General features: G+C 47.8%; 1 protein-coding gene across 1 annotated transcript; it reads left to right on the plus strand.

Annotated features, from left to right (window-relative positions):
- Window positions 1-320: 320 nt before the first annotated feature.
- Window positions 321-1,616, plus strand: LOC125550861 (uncharacterized). The gene has a single exon (XM_048713972.2). The coding sequence runs from the start codon at window positions 432-434 to the stop codon at window positions 1,221-1,223; it is 792 nt and encodes a 263-aa protein (XP_048569929.1). The 5' UTR covers window positions 321-431; the 3' UTR covers window positions 1,224-1,616.
- The last annotated feature ends 19,169 nt before the right edge of the window (window positions 1,617-20,785 follow it).

The following is a 20,785-nucleotide window of genomic DNA, read 5'->3' on the forward strand; positions in this document are numbered from 1 at the left end:
CATGCTTTGACATTGATTTTATTTTAGCATATCCGGTTTGTTGAACTATGATTTGTTTTAAACTTTTGAATTCGGACAATTTGTATTGTATGATCGACGTGCATAAATTGCATGGATTTAAGGATCAGAATTTAAAGTATGTGAATATGGGGTGCAACATACAAGGGGCCGGCGGGCGTTTTTCATGAACACATCCGGACGCGCTCGCGGACGTATAGAGTGCCGGGATTTGCAAGTCCAGTTCTAGATGCTCTAGAGGCTGGTCACGCCGTCACGCGCCGTACATTTCCCCAACATTGGGAGTACGGGGCCGGTCTCGGACTCTCGGGACGAGGACACGGAACAGAGCGCGTCCCCCAATAAACAAGCGGCACGCCCGCCCCATCCCGCTCCTCCCACACAACACACGCGGCGGGGAGGACTCCCATCCCATGGCCCTCAAGAAAGCAAGAAAAGTGGTAGTAGCATCCAAGAAACCAACATCCGCCGCCATGGGCGTGGCGGAGACGCCCGATCCGCTCGGGCGCGGCGGCGCGCACAACCTCAGCCCGCCGCGGCTGCCCCCCGGCGTCTACTTCAGCCCGACGCGGGAGGAGAGCGTGGCGCTCCTCGACCGCTGGATCGCCGGCGGCGGCAAGGAGGTGCCCGCCGACGCGCGGGGCTTCGTCTCCCACGCCGACATCTACAGCGACGGCCCCGACGCGCTGCGGCGGCGGCACCCGCCGGCGAGCGCCCGCGCGGGCCAGCGCATCTGGTGGTTCGTCTGCGAGACCAGGTTCCAGTGCCCCGGCGCCGCGGCCAAGCGCGCCGGCCGCAAAGTCGACACCGGCGGGTACTGGCGGGAGGACCGGTGCAAGGCCGAGGGGGGCGGGTTCAAGAGCTACTTCGTCTTCTTCCTCGGCCCCGGCCCCGGCCCGTCCAGGAAGGAGAAGACGCCGTGGGTGGCGCAGGAATTCACCAGCGCCAAGGACGACGGCGCCGGCAAGAAGGGCGTGCCCGCGCTCTACATGCTCTACGTCTCCCCGCGCGCCACCGACGACGAGCTGAGGGGGATCTACGGGGAGGACGGCGTCACGGTGGGGCCCGACGGGGACAAGAAGCCTGTCCGGGCCGCCGTCCCGGCAGGCTGTTTCGACGCCGTCGTGGCGCTGCTGCCGCCGGGGAGCGTCCGTGGTCTCGGGCAAGAGCGCGTCGAGGTGTCGCAGGCGCCGCCTCCGCCGTAGCCGGCGTGTCATCTTCATCACGACGGCCAGCAGGAGCAGAACTCCACGGGGGCGGCATCGCGGGCGGGCGTTCTTGGTCAGTGCCAGCAGCAGCCGGCGAAGACGGTCATGACGATATAGTTTGATCATGACGATCGAGCTCGCCTACCTGAAACAAGGATAGTTGATTACAGGACAGCGGCACGTACGATTGATTGATTGATCTGCTAGAAACAAACGATTTTTTGGTTGATTTGGGGGATTAATTTGTGTATATGGGTTCTTGCAGTTTGCTCAACATTTAGTATGCATAATATATGGTAGTAGTAGTTCTCTCCGTCTACTCTGTTTGAACGTTGATTATCTGTCATGCGCTTTCACATTTTTTGTGTTTGACGAAAGAAATGTTGATTATGTGCCCAGTTTTCAGATTCCTGCATTGGTGATTCTTGAAAGTTTTAACATTATGCTTCCAGTAAGACAAGTGTAGATTGTGTCGTTCTCTACTCCTAGAGATCATCTATGGTATACATGTGCTATGGCAAGAGACTGTTTCCAACATAATCTGGTCTGATGCTCCAACGAAGACACTTGTTTGAAGCATCAACCTTTATGCCCTAGGAGAATCTGACATGAAACATCAAGTTTTTGCCCCTTGGCGGTTGTGTTTTCATGCCCAAGAACAATAGACGATATCAAGGACAGAGCTTCAGCTTGAAAATACAGTGTGCAACAGTTAATATCATCACATTAAAAATCAAAACAACACCCTTACATTAAAAATCAAAAAATATAGTGTCAAAAACGCTCTTATACTATGAGACGGAGGGAGTATATATAGATAAAAGTGCATCATAACACAAATATGTAAGGAAACATATGCTATGTATGACACAGCATGTCCCATTCACCAAAGGTTCTAGTTGACACAACATGCAACGTTTTCTCCAACTTCCAACAGGTAAGTGCCTGATCACAAGATAAACTAACATATGCATAGGGACTAGTTGACATGTAGTGACAACGGATGATCAAAGTCTCTGCAAATGCGCCATGTCACTCGAGACGCTCTGTGTGAGATGAGCCTGCAGCACAAGGAGCAGCTGGTGGAGTCTTCCGAGCTGAATATTCCTGGAGCCAGGCTAAGATCCGAGTCAAGAGGTGCCTTTGCTGCTGCTGCCCAGCTATCATCTGCTGCTGCTCAACTTGGATCTCCTCCTGATGCGCTATGACCTGTTGCTGTTGAAAGGATCGATATGGTTGATTAAAGGGGGGGGGGGGGGGGGGGGGAAGGTGAATAGGCAACTACCAATTTTTTTTACTTTTCTTTATCAAATTAAACTTTGCATCAAAATAGGTTGTCTAGATGTGCAACTAGGTGAGCAACCTATATGATGCAATAACAACAAGCATTCAAGCAAGCAAGGGTAGAAACACTAAAGAGTTTGCACAAGTAAAGGTAAGAGATAACCAAGAGTGGATCCAGTGAAGATGAGGATGTGTTACCGAATTTTCTTCCTTTTGAGGGGAAGTACGTCTCCGTTGGAGCGGTATGGAGACACAATGCTCCCCAAGAAGCCACTAGGGTCACCGTATTCTCCTCACGCCCTCACACAATGCGAGATGTCGTGATTCCACTATTGGTGCCTTTGAAGGCGGCGACCGAACCTTTACAAACAAGGTTGGGGCAATCTCCACAACTTAATCGGAGGCTCCCAACAAGACCACGAAGCTTCACCACAATGGAATATGGCTTCGAGGTGACCTCAACCGTCTAGGGTGCTCAAACACCCAAGAGTAACAAGATCCGTTAGGGATGAGTGGGGGAATCGAAAATCCCTAGGTGGAAATGTAGATCAGAGCCTTCTCAACCACTTCCAAGCAAATCAACAAATTTGATTGGCTAGAGAGATAGATCAGGCGAAAATGAAGCTTGTAGTATTTAATGGAGCTTGAGCAATAAATGGAGCTTGGGGGAGTAAGAGGTAGGTGGGAAGGAAGAAGGGGACTCCCTTTTATAGTGGGGGTAACAATCCCGTTGCCCCCCACCAACCAGCCCCGCACAGGGCGGTACTACCGCTGAGAGAGGGCGGTACTACCGCCAGGACAACGGTACTGCCGCGCCAGCCAGCGGTACTGCCGTGCTGAGGAGACTAGTAGGGAACGGACCCAAATGCGTGAAGGAAATATCCCTAGAGGCAATAATAAAGTTATTATTTATTTCCTTATAATCATGATAAATGTTTATTATTCATGCTAGAATTGTATTAACCGGAAACATAATACATGTGTGAATACATAGACAAACAAAGTGTCACTAGTATGCCTCTACTTGACTAGCTCGTTAATCAAAGATGGTTATGTTTCCTAACCATGAACAATGAGTTGTTATTTGATTAACGGGATCACATCATTGAGAGAATGATCTGATTGACATGACCCATTCCATTAGCTTAGCACCCGATCGTTTAGTATGTCGCTATTGCTTTCTTCATGACTTATACATGTTTCTATAACTATGAGATTATGCAACTCACGTTTACCGGAGGAACACTTTGGGTACTACCAAACGTCACAACGTAACTGGGTGATTATGAAGGAGTACTACAGGTGTCTCCAAAGGTACATGTTGGGTTGGCGTATTTCGAGATTAGGTTTTGTCACTCCGATTGTCGGAGAGGTATCTCTGGGCCCTCTCGGTAATGCACATCACTTAAGCCTTGCAAGCATTGCAACTAAATGAGTTAGTTGCGGGATGATGTATTACAGAACGAGTAAAGAGACTTGCCAGCAACGAGATTGAACTAGGTATTGGAATACCGACGATCGAATCTCGGGCAAGTAACATACCGATGACAAAGAGAACGACGTATGTTGTTATGCGGTCTGACCGATAAAGATCTTCGTAGAATATGTAGGAGCCAATATGGGCATCCAGGTCCCGCTATTGGTTATTGACTGGAGACATGTCTCGGTCATGTCTACATTGTTCTCGAACCCGTAGGGTCCGCACGCTTAAAGTTACGATGACAGTTATTATGAGTTTATGCATTTTTGATGTACCGAAGTTTGTTCGGAGTCCCGGATGTGATCACGGACATGACGAGCAGTCTTGAAATGGTCGAGACGTAAAGATTGATATATTGGAAGCCTATATTTGGACATCGGAATCGTTCCGGGTGAAATCGGCATTTTTCCGGAGTACCGGGGGGTTACCGGAACCCCCCCCGGGGGTTTATTGGGCCTACATGGGCCTTGAGGGAGAAGAGAGAAGGAGGCAAGAGGTGGCCGCGCGCCCCTCCCCTTCCTAGTCCGAATAGGACAAGGGAAGGGGGGCGGCGCCCACCCTTTTCCTTCCTCTCTTCCACCTCTTTCCCCTCTCTCCTTGTCCAACTAGGAGTCCTACTCCCGATGGGAGTAGGACTCCCCCTTGGCGCGCCTACCTTTGCTGGCCGCCCCCTCTCCCTGGCTCCTTTATATACTAAGGCAAGGGGCACCCTAGAACACACAAGTTGATCCACGTGATCTATTCCTTAGTCGTGTGCGGCGCCCCCAGCCACCATAGTCCTCGATAATACTGTAGCGGAGTTTAGGCGAAGCCCTGCTGCTGTAGTGCATCAAGATCGTCACCACGCTGTCGTGCTGACGGAACTCTTCCCCGACACTTTGCTGGATCGGAGTCCGGGGATCGTCATCGAGCTGAACGTGTGCTCGAACTCGGAGGTGCCGTAGTTTCGGTGCTTGATCGGTCGGATCATGAAGACGTACGACTACATCAACCAAACGCTTCCGTTGTCGATCTACTAGGTATGTAGATCACACTCCCCCCTCGTTGCTATGCATCACATGATCTTGCGTGTGCGTAGGAATTTTTTTGAAATTACTACGAAACCCAACAATGCGGTACTACCGCGGTGGTAGGGCGGTACTGCCGCTCCTGGAACGGTACTACCGCCACTACAACCGTGACTAGTGCCGCAAAACCCGACACGAGAAAAAGACCTCTCGAATCGAGGCGGTAGGAACCAGACTGCCTAGCTATACTACGGCAGTGGGGTCAAGGGCGGTAGTACCGCTGTGGAGCGGTACTTCCGCTTGTGACCCTTCGGCCGTAGTACCGCAGGCAGTGCGGTACTACCGCTGGGGCGCGTGAGAGAGAAGAAATCTCTCAAAGGAGCTGAGGACAAGGCGAAGGTGCCAGGCCCCCAGCGGTACTACTGCTGAGGAGCCACGGGCGGTACTATCGCTGTGGAGCGGTACTGCCGCTTGTGGTTTCTCAGTGGTACTACCGCTGGGTGCGCGGTACTACCGCTTTGACCCAGACAAGACAAGGAAGAGAGAGGAGAGATCTCTTTAATGGAAAGGAAAGCTCAGAGGGTGAGAAGCTGATGTGTACGTGATGATTCCACTCATGCAAAACCCCAGCGGACCCCCCCTTGATAGTACGGTGCCCTCTACGCAACTAGTCCATCAAGAAAGAAACAAAAGAGCTACACCGTCTTGAAATACACTTCGAGGGGAAGAAGGCGTCTCGTGCCAAGGGAGAATCTGTGAATTATTCAAAGCACAAGATTAGTCCGCAAACATGTTGTCATCAATCACCAAAACTACCTTGAGAGAGATATGCCGTAACAATCTTCGCCTTTTTGGTGGATTGATGACAACAAGGGATTTGCGCAAGGAAAAGAAATAAAACGAAGAAAGCTAAGAACTACAAAATATAGACGGGCTCCCCCAGAATGTGTGCACCAAGAGATGGCACGACACACACATTCGGGTCAACACTCCCCCTATATTTTATAGTCCAACAATACTAAGCACAAGATATATGAGAGAAGTGAATAAACAGGACAAGCATGCATCTCACAATAAACTACAGTACTCTGAAATGACATAAGTAATAAGGTAGCGATAGGGAGCATATGTCTCACACCATATGTCTAGAACTTAGGTCTCACACCAAACCAAACCAAACCAAACCAAAGAAGGACACCGAGAGAACACTCAAGAAACCACAAGACTCAAAGCACGACACAAGAAGCAAATCCCTACACTCTCTCCCCCTTTGGCAGCGAGACACCAAAAAGGGAATAGAGTGACACTACGACTCCAGGTGATGGGAGGAGGAAGATCTCGAACATCACATCTCTGCATCTTCATCGTGGGTCGAAAACTGCTCGGCATCGGAGTCGGTCCAGTGGCAATTCTGATGAATCCAGTCCTCCTCTTCAGTGATCTGACCCTCAGACCCACTGGCAACTGTTGCTCCCATCTAACGCATGAGCTCCTTGTGGCGCGTCCTGGCATGCTTCTCCGCCACATGAGTCATGTACTGACCATGAGACTCCATGCAGAAAAGCTTCTTCATCTTTCGCTTAAGCTTCTGTGCCCATGACGGTTCTGCACTAGAGGGGCCAAAGTCCTCCTCATGAGCATCAGTAGCAGCCCCACCCTCGGTCCCCATGGCAACAGCAGCAGCAGATGGACCCCCTGTGGCAGCAGTAGTAGATGTACCCCCTGAGTGAGGCGCTGTCTAGTTGTCCTTCTTCCTCAGACGCTTGATCTCATGAGAAACCAAGTCTCCAGTCTCTAGCAGCACTCTGGGATAAGTCTGTGCCCAGGCCCTCTCAATGAGCCTCATGATGAATGGACCATAGATAGGACACTTGCGCTCAGACACGATAGATAGAAGTTCAGACCACATGACATGAGAGATATCCAGGCTCTCTCCAGTGCTTGCTTCCTTCTCATGCTGACAGAAAAGGAGCATGTCCACGAGGTAAGAGTGGACCATATCCAGATTCCCTATCCGAGGGAAGAGAGTCTCACGGAATATGCGATGAAGAATGTCCAGATACGGAGACAGCTCATAGGTCTTCTTCTTGGTTACTGGGTGAACTTTCACAGTGCAGTAGGGCCAAAGGGCTTGCTTGTGGGTGGACGTAGCATTGCGGTGAGGGCGGAAACCGACAGGAGTCTCAAGCCCGGTATCCACCACATCAAGTAACTCCATGAAAGCCTTCCACTTAACAGAAAGCAGCTTGCCATTGGTCATCCATGTCAGAGTCCTGTCGACATCCGTCCCAAGATGGACGGTGGCATAGAATTGAGCCACCAAATCCGCATCGAAATCCTTATTGAATTGCATGATCCTGAGAATGTTCAGCTGAGTGCACATCTGAAGAGCTTCGCCAAAGTACTCCGGGTCCTTCTCCATAGCATCAGTGTCAATGGAGCGAACATCAAAAAAAATATTCTTCTTGGCCTTGATCACATCAAAGTAGATGGCAAACTGAAAACGGTTCCAGAACGGGCGGTTGACCAAAGTGGGTTCTTGGTCCACCGCATAGGGGTTGCGGCGACGCTTCACCCAAAACTCCTTGTTGGTCATCTCAGTCACAGTCTTCCCTTTTGGCTTGTTGGCAGCTCGCTTCAATTGCTGAGGAGGTGGAGGAACACTTGCAGATGCACTTGCTGGAGGCGGTTGGGTGCTCGAGGAACCACCGGCTGGCTCTGAGGTACGGTAGCGTTTTGATGTGCCACGCCCGGGGTTGATACGGCGACCTTGCTGCTCGGAAAGGTCATCACCTGGAGCCAAACACAAGAACACGCAAAACAACCAGAAAGAACGAGCATAAGCCAACAAACTCAACAAAAAGATCAAGGTAAGGCAGGAAAATGATGGAAATTGGCATTCAGCGGTAGTACCTGTTGGAAATATGCCCTAGAGGCAATAATAAAAGCATTATTATTATATTTCCTTGTTCATGATAATTGTCTTTATTCATGCTATAATTGTGTTATCCGGAAATCGTAATACATGTGTGAATAATAGACACCAACATGTCCCTAGTAAGCCTCTAGTTGACTAGCTCGTTGATCAACAGATAGTCATGGTTTCCTGACTATGGACATTGGATGTCATTGATAACGAGATCACATCATTAGGAGAATGATGTGATGGACAAGATGTTGGAAATATGCCCTAGAGGCAATAATAAATTAGTTATTATTATATTTCCTTGTTCATGATAATCATTTATTATCCATGCTATAATTGTATTGATAGGAAACTCAGATACATGTGTGGATACATAGACAACACCATGTCCCTAGTAAGCCTCTAGTTGACTAGCTCATTGATCAATAGATGGTTATGGTTTCCTGACCATGGACATTGGATGTCGTTGACAACGGGATCACATCATTAGGAGAATGATGTGATGGACAAGACCCAATCCTAAGCATAGCACTAGATCGTGTAGTTCGTATGCTAAAGCTTTTCTAATGTCAAGTATCATTTCCTTAGACCATGAGATTGTGCAACTCCCGGATACTGTAGGAGTGCTTTGGGTGTATCAAACGTCACAACGTAACTGGGTGACTATAAAGGTGCACTACAGGTATCTCCGAAAGTGTCTGTTGGATTGGCACGAATCGAGACTGGGATTTGTCACTCCGTGTAAACGGAGAGGTATCTCTGGGCCCACTCGGTAGGACATCATCATAATGTGCACAATGTGACCAAGGAGTTGATCACGGGATGATGTGTTACGGAACGAGTAAAAGAGACTTGCCGGTAATGAGATTGAACAAGGTATCGGGATACCGACGATCGAATCTCGGGCAAGTATCGTACCGATAGACAAAGGGAATTGTATACGGGATTGATTAAGTCCTTGACATCGTGGTTCATCCGATGAGATCATCGTGGAACATGTGGGAGCCAACATGGGTATCCAGATCCTGCTGTTGGTTATTGACCGGAGAACGTCTCGGTCATGTCTGCATGTCTCCCGAACCCGTAGGGTCTACACACTTAAGGTTCGATGACGCTAGGGTTATAAAGGAAGTTTGTATGTGGTTACCGAATGTTGTTCGGAGTCCCGGATGAGATCCCGGACGTCACGAGGAGTTCCAGAATGGTCCGGAGATAAAGATTTATATATGGGAAGTCCTGTTTTGGTCACCGGAAGAGTTTCGGGGTTTATCGGTAACGTACCGGGACCACCGGGAGGGTCCCGGGGGTCCACAAAGTGGGGCCACCAGCCCCGGGGGGCCACATGGGCTGTAGGGAGTGTTCCTTGGCCTACATGGGCCAAGGGCACCAGCCCCACTAAAGCCCATGCGCCTAAGAGATGGAGAGGGGGCAAACCCTAATGGGATATGGGCCTTAGGGCCCATATTGGTGCGCCTCCCTCTCCCATCCCCTCTTGGCCGCCCCCTTGCCTCCCCATCTAGGGCTGCCGCCCCCCCTAGGGGTGGGAACCCTAGAGGGGGCGCAGCCCCTCCCCTTCCCTATATATATTGAGGCATTGGGCTGCCCAGAACGCACGCGATTCGATCTCTCGTTGGTGCAGCCCTGCATTTCTCTCTCCCTCCTCTTATGTGGTGCTTGGCGAAGCCCTGCAGGATTGCCACGCTCCTCCATCACCACCACGCCGTCGTGCTGCTGCTGGATGGAGTCTTCCTCAACCTCTCCCTCTCTCCTTGCTGGATCAAGGCGTGGGAGACGTCACCGGGCTGCACGTGTGTTGAACGCGGAGGTGCCGTGCGTTCGGCAGTTGGTCATCGGTGATTTGAATCACGACGAGTACGACACCATCAACCCCGTTCACTTGAACGCTTCCGCTTAGCGATCTACAAGGGTATGTAGATGCACTCTCCTTCCCCTCGTTGCTAGTCTCTCCATAGATAGATCTTGGTGATACGTAGGAAAATTTTGAATTTCTGCTACGTTCCCCAACAGTGGCATCATGAGCTAGGTCTATCGCGTAGATTCTATGCACGAGTAGAACACAAAGTAGTTGTGGGCGTTGATTTTGTTCAATATGCTTGCCGTTACTAGTCTTATCTTGATTCGGCGGCATCGTGGGATGAAGCGGCCCGGACCGACCTTACACGTACTCTTACGTGAGACTGGTTCCACCGACTGACATGCACTAGTTGCATAAGGTGGCTAGCGGGTGTCTGTCTCTCCCACTTTAGTCGGATCGGATTCGATGAAAAGGGTCCTTATGAAGGGTAAATAGCAATTGGCATATCACGTTGTGGTCTTTGCGTAGGTAAGAAACGTTCTTGCTAGAAACCCATAGCAGCCACGTAAAACATGCAAACAACAATTAGAGGACGTCTAACTTGTTTTTGCAGGGTATGCTATGTGATGTGATATGGCCAAAGGATGTGATGAATGATATATGTGATGTATGAGATTGATCATGTTCTTGTAATAGGAATCACGACTTGCATGTCGATGAGTATGACAACCGGCAGGAGCCATAGGAGTTGTCTTTATTTATTTATGACCTGCGTGTCAACTTAAACGTCATGTAATTACTCTACTTTTATTGCTAACCGTTAGCTGTAGTAGTAGAAGTAATAGATGACGTGACAACTTCATGAAGACACGATGATGGAGATCATGATGATGGAGATCATGGTGTCATGCCGGTGACGATGATGATCATGGAGCCCCGAAGATGGAGATCAAAAGGAGCAATATGATATTGGCCATATCATGTCACTATTTGATTGCATGTGATGTTTATCATGTTTATACATCTTATTTGCTTAGAACGACGGTAGTAAATAAGATGATCCCTCATTAAAATTTCAAGAAGTGTTCTCCCCTAACTGTGCACCGTTGCTACAGTTCGTCGTTTCGAAGCACGCCGTGATGATCGGGTGTGATAGATCCTTACGTTCACATACAACGGGTGTAAGACAGTTTTACACATGCAAAACACTTAGGGTTGACTTGACGAGCCTAGCATGTACAGACATGGCCTCGGAACACAGAAGACCAAAAGGTCGAGCATGAGTCGTATGGTAGATACGATCAACATGAAGATGTTCACCGATGTTGGCTAGTCCGTCTCACGTGATGATCGGACACGGCCTAGTTGACTCGGATCATGTAATCACTTAGATGACTAGAGGGATGTCTATCTGAGTGGGAGTTCATAAGATGAACTTAATTATCCTGAACATAGTCAAAAGGTTTTTGCAAATTATGTCGTAGCTCGCGCTTTAGTTCTACTGTTTAGATATGTTCCTAGAGAAAATTTAGTTGAAAGTTGATAGTAGCAATTATGCGGACTAGGTCCGTAAACTGAGGATTGTCCTCACTGCTTCATAGAAGGCCTATGTCCTTAATGCACCGCTCAGTGTGCTGAACCTCGAACGTTGTCTGTGGATGTTGCGAACATCTGACATACACGTTTTGATAACTACGCGATAGTTCAGTTAAACGGTTTAGAGTTGAGGCACAAAAGACGTTTTTTGAAACGTCGCGAAACATATGAGATGTTTCGAGGCCTGAAATTGGGATTTCAGGCTCGTGCCCACGTCAAGAGGTATAAGACCTCCGACGATTTTCTTAGCCTACAAACTAAGGAGAAAAGCTCAATTGTTGAGCTTGTGCTCGGATTGTCTGAGTACAACAATCATTTGAATCAAGTGGGAGTTGATCTTCCAGATGAGATAGTGATGTTTCTCCGAAGTCATTACCACCAAGCTGCTAGAGCTTCGTGATGAACTATAATATATCAGGGACATATATGATGATCCTTGAGATATTCGCGATGTTTGACACCGCAAAAGTAGAAATCAAGAAGGAGCATCAATTGTTGATGGTTAGTGAAACCACTAGTTTCAAGAAGGGCAAGGGCAAGAAGGGATACTTCATGACACGGCAATTCAGCTGCTGCTCTAGTGAAGAAACCCAAGGTTGAACCCAAACCCGAGACTAAGTACTTCTGAAATAAGGGGAACAACCACTGGAGCAGAATTACCCTAGATACTTGGTAGATTAGAAGGCTGGCAAGGTCGATAGAAGTATATTGGATATACATTGTGTTGATGTGTACTTTACTAGTACTCCTAGTAGCACCAGGGTATTAGATACCGGTTCGGTTGCTAAGCGTTAGTAACTCGAAATAAAAGCTACGGAATAAACGGAGACTAGCTAAAGGTGAGCTGATGATATGTGTTGGAAGTGTTTCCAATGTTGATATAATCAAATATCGTACGCTCCTTCTACCATCGAGATTGGTGTTTGTGTTGAGCATAGACATGATTGGATTATGTCTATCGCGATACGGTTATTCATTTAAGGAGAATAATGGTTACTCTGTTTTTTTTTTGAATAATACCTTCAATGGTCTTGCACCTAAAATGAATGGTTCATTGAATCTCGATCATAGTGATACACATGTTCATGCCAAAAGATAGTAATGATAGTACCACCTACTTGTGGCACTGCCACGTAAGTCATATCGGTATAAAACGCATGAAGAAGCTCCATGTTGATGGATCTTTGGGCTCACTCGTTTTTAAAAAGTTTGAGGCATGCGAACCATGTCTATTGGTGTATATGCATGAAGAAACTCCATGCAAATGGAGCGTTTGGACTCACTTGATTTTTGAATCACTTGAGACATGCAAATCATACCACATGGGCAAGATGACTGATAGCCTCGGTTTCAGTAAAATGGAACTAGAAAGCAAATTGTTGGAAGTAATACATTTTGATGTGTGCAGTCCAATGAGTGCTGAGGCATGTAGTGGATATCATTATGTTCTTTCTTCACAGATGATTTGAGTAGATGATGAGTACATTTACTTGATGAATCACGAGTCTGAATTATTGAAAGGTTCAAGTAATTTCAGTGTGAAGTTGAAAGATCGTCATGACAAGAGGATAAAAGATCTATGATATGATCATAGAGATGAATATCTGAATTACGAGTTTGGCACAAAATTAAGGCATTGTGGAAATCGTTTCACAACTAATACAGCCTGGAACACCATAGTGTAATGGTGTGTCCGAACATCATAACTGCACCCTATTGGATATGATGCATACCATGATGTCTCTTATCGAATTACCACAATAGTTTATGGGTTAAGCATTAGAGACAACCACATTCACTTTAAATAGGGCACCACGTAATTCCGATGAGATGACACCGTATGAACTATGGTTTAGAGAAACCTAAGCTGTCATTTCTTAAAAGTTTGGGGCTGCGACGCTTATGTGGAAAAGTTTCAGGTCGATAAGCTCGAACCCAAAGCGGATAAATGCATCTTCATAGGACAACCCAAAAACAGTTGGGTATACCTCCTGTCTCAGATCCGAAAGCAATAAAGGATTGTTTCTAGAATCGGGTCCTTTCTCGAGGAAAAGTTTCTCTCGAAAGAATTGAGTGGGAGGATAGTGGAGACTTGATGAGGTTATTGAACCGTCACTTCAACTAGTGTATAGCAGGGCACAAAGAGTTGTTCCTGTGGCACCTACACCAATTGAAGTGGAAGCTTATGATATTAATCATGAGACTCCGGATCAAGTCACTCCCAAACCTCGTGGGATGACAAGGATGCGTACCACTTCAGAGTGGTACGTAATCCTGTCTTGGAAGTCATGTTGCTAGACAACTATGAACCTACGAGCTATGGAGAAGCGATGGTGGGCCTGGATTCCGATAAATGGCTTGAGGCCATATAATCCGAGAGAGGATCCATGTATGAAAACAAAGTGTAGACTTTGGAAGAACTACTTGATGGTCGTAAGGCTGTTGAGTGTAGATGGATTTTAAAAGGAAGACGGACAATGATGGTAAATGTCACCATTAAGAAAGCTCGACTTGTCGTTAAGATGTTTTCCGACAAGTTCAAGGAGTTGACTACGGTGAGACTTTCTCACTCGTAGCGATGCTAAGAGTCTGTTGGAATTATATTAGCAATTACTGCATCATTTATGAAATCTTGCAGATTGGATGTCAAAACATTGTTTCCTCGATGATTTTTGAGGAAAGGTTGTATGTGATACAACCGGAAGGTTTTTGTCAATCCTGAAAGATGCTAATAAGTATGCAAAGCTCCAGCAATCCTTCTAAGGACTGGAGTAAGCATCTCGGAGTTGGAATGTATGCTTTGATGATGATCAAAGATTTTTTGGGTTTATACAAAGTTTATGAGAAACTTGTATTTCCAAAGAAGTGAGTGGGAGCACTATAGAATTTCTGATAAGTATATGTTGACATATTGTTGATCAGAAATGACGTAGAATTTCTGGAAAGCATATAGGGTTATTTGGAAAGTGTTTTCAATGGAAAGCCTGGATTAAGCTACTTGAACATTGAGCATCAAGATCTATAAGGATAGATCAAAACGCTTAAAAGTACTTTCAAATGAGCACATACCTTGATATGATCATGAAGGTGTTCAAGATGGATCAGTCAAAGAAGGAGTTCTTGCCTGAGTTGTAAGGTATGAAGTTAAGACTTAAAGCTCGACCACGGCAGAATAGAGAGAAAGGACGAAGGTCGTCCCCTATGCTTAAGACATAGGCTCTACAGTATGCTATGCTGTTTGCCGCACCTGAAGTGTGCCTTGCCATGAGTCAGTCAAGGGGTACAAGAGTGATCCAAGAACGGATCACAGGACAGTGGTCAAAGTTATCCTTAGTAACTAGTGGACTGAGGAATTTTCTCGATTATGGAGGTGGTAAAAGAGTTCGTCGTAAAGGGTTACGCCGATGCAAACTTTGACACTAATCCAGATTATTCTGAGTAGTAAACTGGATTCGTATAGTAGAACAGTTATTTGGAATAGCTCCAAATAGAACGTGGTAGCTGCATCTAGGAGATGACATAGAGATTTGTAAAGCACACACGGATCTGAAAGGTTCAGACCCGTTGACTAAAACCTCTCTCACAAGCAACATGATCAAACCTAGAACTCATTGAGTGTTAATCACATAGTGATGTGAACTAGACTACTGACTCTAGTAAACTCTTTGGGTGTTAGTCACATGGCGATGTGACCTGTGAGTGTTAATTACATGGCGATGTGAACTAGATTATTAACTCTAGTGCAAGTGGGAGACTGTTGGAAATATGCCCTAGAGGCAATAATAAATTAGTTATTATTATATTTCCTTGTTCATGATAATCGTTTATTATCCATGCTATAATTGTATTGATAGGAAACTCAGATACATGTGTGGATACATAGACAACACCATGTCCCTAGTAAGCCTCTAGTTGACTAGCTCGTTGATCAATAGATGGTTACGGTTTCCTGACCATGGACATTGGATGTCGTTGACAACGGGATCACATCATTAGGAGAATGATGTGATGGACAAGACCCAATCCTAAGCATAGCACTAGATCGTGTAGTTCGTATGCTAAAGCTTTTCTAATGTCAAGTATCATTTCCTTAGACCATGAGATTGTGCAACTCCCGGATACCGTGGGAGTGCTTTGGGTGTATCAAACGTCACAACGTAACTGGGTGACTATAAAGGTGCACTACAGGTATCTCCGCAAGTGTCTGTTGGGTTGGCACGAATCGAGACTGGGATTTGTCACTCCGTGTAAACGGAGAGGTATCTCTGGGCCACTCGGTAGGACATCATCATAATGTGCACAATGTGATCAAGGAGTTGATCACGGGATGATGTGTTACGGAACGAGTAAAAGAGACTTGCCGGTAACGAGATTGAACAAGGTATCGGGATACCGACGATCGAATCTCGGGCAAGTATCGTACCGATAGACAAAGGGAATTGTATACGGGATTGATTAAGTCCTTGACATCGTGGTTCATCCGATGAGATCATCGTGGAACATGTGGGAGCCAACATGGGTATCCAGATCCCGCTGTTGGTTATTGACCGGAGAACGTCTCGGTCATGTCTGCATGTCTCCCGAACCCGTAGGGTCTACACACTTAAGGTTCGATGACGCTAGGGTTATAAAGGAAGTTTGTATGTGGTTACCGAATGTTGTTCGGAGTCCCGGATGAGATCCCGGACGTCACGAGGAGTTCCGGAATGGTCCGGAGGTAAAGATTTATATATGGGAAGTCCTGTTTTGGTCACCGGAAGAGTTTCGGGGTTTATCGGTAACGTACCGGGACCACCGGGAGGGTCCCGGGGGTCCACCAAGTGGGGCCACCAGCCCCGGGGGGCCACATGGGCTGTAGGGAGTGTTCCTTGGCCTACATGGGCCAAGGGCACCAGCCCCACTAAAGCCCATGCGCCTAAGAGATGGAGAGGGGGCAAACCCTAATGGGATATGGGCCTTAGGGCCCATATTGGTGCGCCTCCCTCTCCCATCCCCTCTTGGCCGCCCCCTTGCCTCCCCATCTAGGGCTGCCGCCCCCCCTAGGGGTGGGAACCCTAGAGGGGGCGCAGCCCCTCCCCTTCCCTATATATATTGAGGCATTGGGCTGCCCAGAACGCACGCGATTCGATCTCTCGTTGGTGCAGCCCTGCATCTCTCTCTCCCTCCTCTTCTGTGGTGCTTGGTGAAGCCCTGCAGGATTGCCACGCTCCTCCATCACCACCACGCCGTCGTGCTGCTGCTGGATGGAGTCTTCCTCAACCTCTCCCTCTCTCCTTGCTAGATCAAGGCGTGGGAGACGTCACCGGGCTGCACGTGTGTTGAACGCGGAGGTGCCGTGCGTTCGGCAGTTGGTCATCGGTGATTTGAATCACGACGAGTACGACTCCATCAACCCCGTTCACTTGAACGGTTCCGCTTAGCGATCTACAAGGGTATGTAGATGCACTCTCCTTCCCCTCGTTGCTAGTCTCTCCATAGATAGATCTTGGTGATACGTAGGAAAATTTTGAATTTCTGCTACGTTCCCCAACACAAGACCCAATCCTAAACATAGCACAAGATCGTATAGTTCGTTTGCTAGAGTTTTCTGTTGGGTTTCGTAGTAATATCAAAAAAATTCCTACGCACACGCAAGATCATGTGATGCATAGCAACGAGGGGGGGAGTGTGATCTACATACCTAGTAGATCGACAACGAAAGCGTTTGGTTGATGTAGTCGTACGTCTTCACGATCCGACTGATCAAGCACCGAAACTACGGCATCTCCGAGTTCGAGCACACGTTCAGCTTGATGACGATCCCCGGACTCCGATCCAGCAAAGTGTCGGGGAAGAGTTCCGTCAGCACGACGGCGTGGTGACGATCTTGATGCACTACAGCAGCAGGGCTTCGCCTAAACTCCGCTACAGTATTATCGAGGACTATGGTGGCTGGGGGCGCCACACACGGCTAAGGAATAGATCACGTGGATCAACTTGTGTGTTCTAGGGTGCCCCTTGCCTCAGTATATAAAGGAGCCAGGGAGAGGGGGCGGCCGGCCAAGGTAGGCGCGCCAAGGGGGAGTCCTACTCCCATCGGGAAAGAGGTGAAAGAGGTGGAAGAGAGGAAGGAAAGGGGGGGCGCCGCCCCCTTCCCTTGTCCTATTCGGAATAGGAAGGGGAGGGGTGCGCGGCCACCTCTTGACTCCTTCTCTCTTCTCCCTCAAGGCCCATGTAGGCCCAATAAACCCCCGGGGGGGTTCCGGTAACCCCCCGGTACTTCGGAAAAATGCTGATTTCACCCGGAACGATTCCGATGTCCAAATATAGGCTTCCAATATATCAATCTTTATGTCTCGACCATTTCGAGACTCCTCGTCATGTCCGTGATCACATCCGGGACTCCGAACAAACTTCGGTACATCAAAAATGCATAAACTCATAATAACTATCATCGTAACTTTAAGCGTGCGGACCCTACGGGTTCGAGAACAATGTAGACATGACCGAGACATGTCTCCAGTCAATAACCAATAGCGGGACCTGGATGCCCATATTGGCTCCTACATATTCTACGAAGATCTTTATCGGCCAGACCGCATAACAACATACGTCGTTCCCTTTGTCATCGGTATGTTACTTGCCCGAGATTCGATCGTCGGTATTCCAATACCTAGTTCAATCTCGTTGCTGGCAAGTCTCTTTACTCGTTATGTAATACATCATCCCGCAACTAACTCATTTAGTTGCAATGCTTGCAAGGCTTAAGTGATGTGCATTACCGAGAGGGCCCAGAGATACCTCTCCGACAATCGGAGTGACAAAACCTAATCTCGAAATACGCCAACCCAACATGTACCTTTGGAGACACCTGTAGTACTCCTTTATAATCACCCAGTTACGTTGTGACGTTTGGTAGTACCCAAAGTGTTCCTCCAGTAAACGGGAGTTGTATAATCTCATAGTTATAGGAACATGTATAAGTCATGAAGAAAGCAATAGCAACATACTAAACGATCGGGTGCTAAGCTAATGGAATGGGTCATGTCAATCAGATCATTCTCTCAATGATGTGATCCCGTTAATCAAATAACAACTCATTGTTCATGGTTAGGAAACATAACTATCTTTGATTAACGAGCTAGTCAAGTAGAGGCATACTAGTGACACTTTGTTTGTCTATGTATTCACACATGTATTATGTTTCCGGTTAATACAATTCTAGCATGAATAATAAACATTTATCATGATTATAAGGAAATAAATAATAACTTTATTATTGCCTCTAGGGCATATTTCCTTCATTTTCCAATGTCAAGTATCCTTTCCTTAGACCATGAGATCGTGTAACTCCCGGATACCGTAGGAGTGCTTTGGGTGTACCAAACGTCACAACGTAACTGGGTGACTATAAAGGTATACTACGGGTATCTCCGAAAGTGTCTGTTGGGTTGACACGGATCAAGACTGGGATTTGTCACTCCGTATGACGGAGAGGTATCACTGGGCCCACTCGGTAATGCATCATCATAATGAGCTCAAAGTGACCAAGTATCTGGTCACGGGATCATGCATCACGGTACGAGTAAAGTGACTTGCCGGTAACGAGATTGAACGAGGTATTGGGATACCGACGATCGAATCTCGGGCAAGTAACATACCGATTGACGAAGGGAATTGTATGCGGGATTGATTGAATCCTCGACATCGTGGTTCATCCGATGAGATCATAGAGGAGCATGTGGGAGCCAACATGGGTATCCAGATCCCGCTATTGGTTATTGACCGGAGAGCGATCTCGGTCATGTTGACATGTCTCCCGAACCCGTAGGGTCTACACACTTAAAGTTCGGTGACGCTAGGGTTGTAGGGATATGTATATGCAGTAACCCGAATGTTGTTTGGAGTCCCGGATGAGATCCCGGACATCACGAGGAGTTCCGGAATGGTCCGGAGGTAAAGAATTATATATAGGAAGTGCTATTTCGGGCATCGGGACAAGTTTCGGGGTCACCGATATTGTACCGGGACCACCGGAAGGGTCCCGGGGGTCCACCGGATGGGGCCACCTGCCCCGGGGGGCCACATGGGCTGTAGGGGTGTGCGCCTTGGCCTATATGGGCCAAGGGCACCAGCCCCAAGAGGCCCATGCGCCTAGAGATAAGGAAGGGAAGAGTCCCAAAGGGGGAAGGCACCTCCTAGGTGCCTTGGGGAGGAGGGATTCCTCCCTTGGCCGCCGCCCCCCTAGGAGATTGGATCTCCTAGGGCCGGCGCCCCCCCTAGGCTCCCTATATATAGTGGGGGGAAGGAGGGCCTCTCACCCCACGCCTTTGGTGCCTCCCTCTCCCTCTCCAACACATCCTCCTCCTCCATAGAGCTTGGCGAAGCCCTGTCGGAGTACTGCAGCTCCACCACCACCACGCCGTCGTGCTGCTGCTGGAGCCATCTTCCTCAACCTATCCTTCCCCTTGCTGGATCAAGAAGGAGGAGACGTTACGCTGACCATACGTGTGTTGAACGCGGAGGTGCCGTCCGTTCGGCGCTAGGATCTCCGGTGATTTGGATCACGTCGAGTACGCCTTCCTCATCCCCGTTCTTTGAACGCTTCCGCGCGTGATCTACAAAGGTATGTAGATGCAATCCAATCACTCGTTGCAAGATGAACTCCTAGATGGATCTTGGTGAAACCGTAGGAAAATTTTTGTTTTCTGCAACGTTCCCCAACAGTGGCATCATGAGCTAGGTCTATGCGTAGTTCTCTTTGCACGAGTAGAACACAATTTGTTGTGGGCGTAGATGTTGTCAACTTTCTTGCCGCTACTAGTCTTATATTGCTTCAGCGGTATTGTGGGATGAAGCGGCCCAGACCAACCTTACACGTACGCTTACATGATACCGGTTCCACCGACTAACATGCATAAGTTGCATAAAGGTGGCTGGCGGGTGTCTGTCTCTCCCACTTTAGTTGGAGCGGATTCGATGAAAAGGGTCCTTATGAAGGGTAAATAGAAGTTGACAAATCACGTTGTGGCTTTCACGTAGGTAAGAAAACGTTCTTGCTAGAACCCTATTTCAGCCACGTAAAACATGCAACAACAACTAGAGGACGTCTAACTTGTTTTTGCAGCAAGTGCTTTGTGATATGATATGGCCAAAGTTGTGATGAATGATGAATGATATATATGTGATGTATGAGATGTTCATGCTATTGTAATAGGAATCACGACTTGCATGTCGATGAGTATGGCAACCGGCAGGAGCCATAGGAGTTGTCTTTATTTTTTGTATGACCTGCGTGTCATTGAGAAACGCCATGTAAATTACTTTACTTTATTGCTAAACGCGTTAGCCGTAGTAGTAGAAGTAATAGTTGGCGAGCAACTTCATGGAGACACGATGATGGAGATCATGATGATGGAGATCATGGTGTCATGCCGGTGACAAGATGATCATGGAGCCCCAAGATGGAGA

The sequence above is a fragment of the Triticum urartu genome, chromosome 4A, assembly GCF_056163025.1.
Source record: "Triticum urartu cultivar PI428250 chromosome 4A, HENAU_Tu73, whole genome shotgun sequence".
Lineage (NCBI taxonomy): Eukaryota > Viridiplantae > Streptophyta > Magnoliopsida > Poales > Poaceae > Triticum > Triticum urartu.

Bases quoted from the DNA above. Each gene is read 5' to 3' on its own strand.
- LOC125550861 (XM_048713972.2), top strand. From the start codon at position 432: ATGGCCCTCAAGAAAGCAAGAAAAGTGGTAGTAGCATCCAAGAAACCA.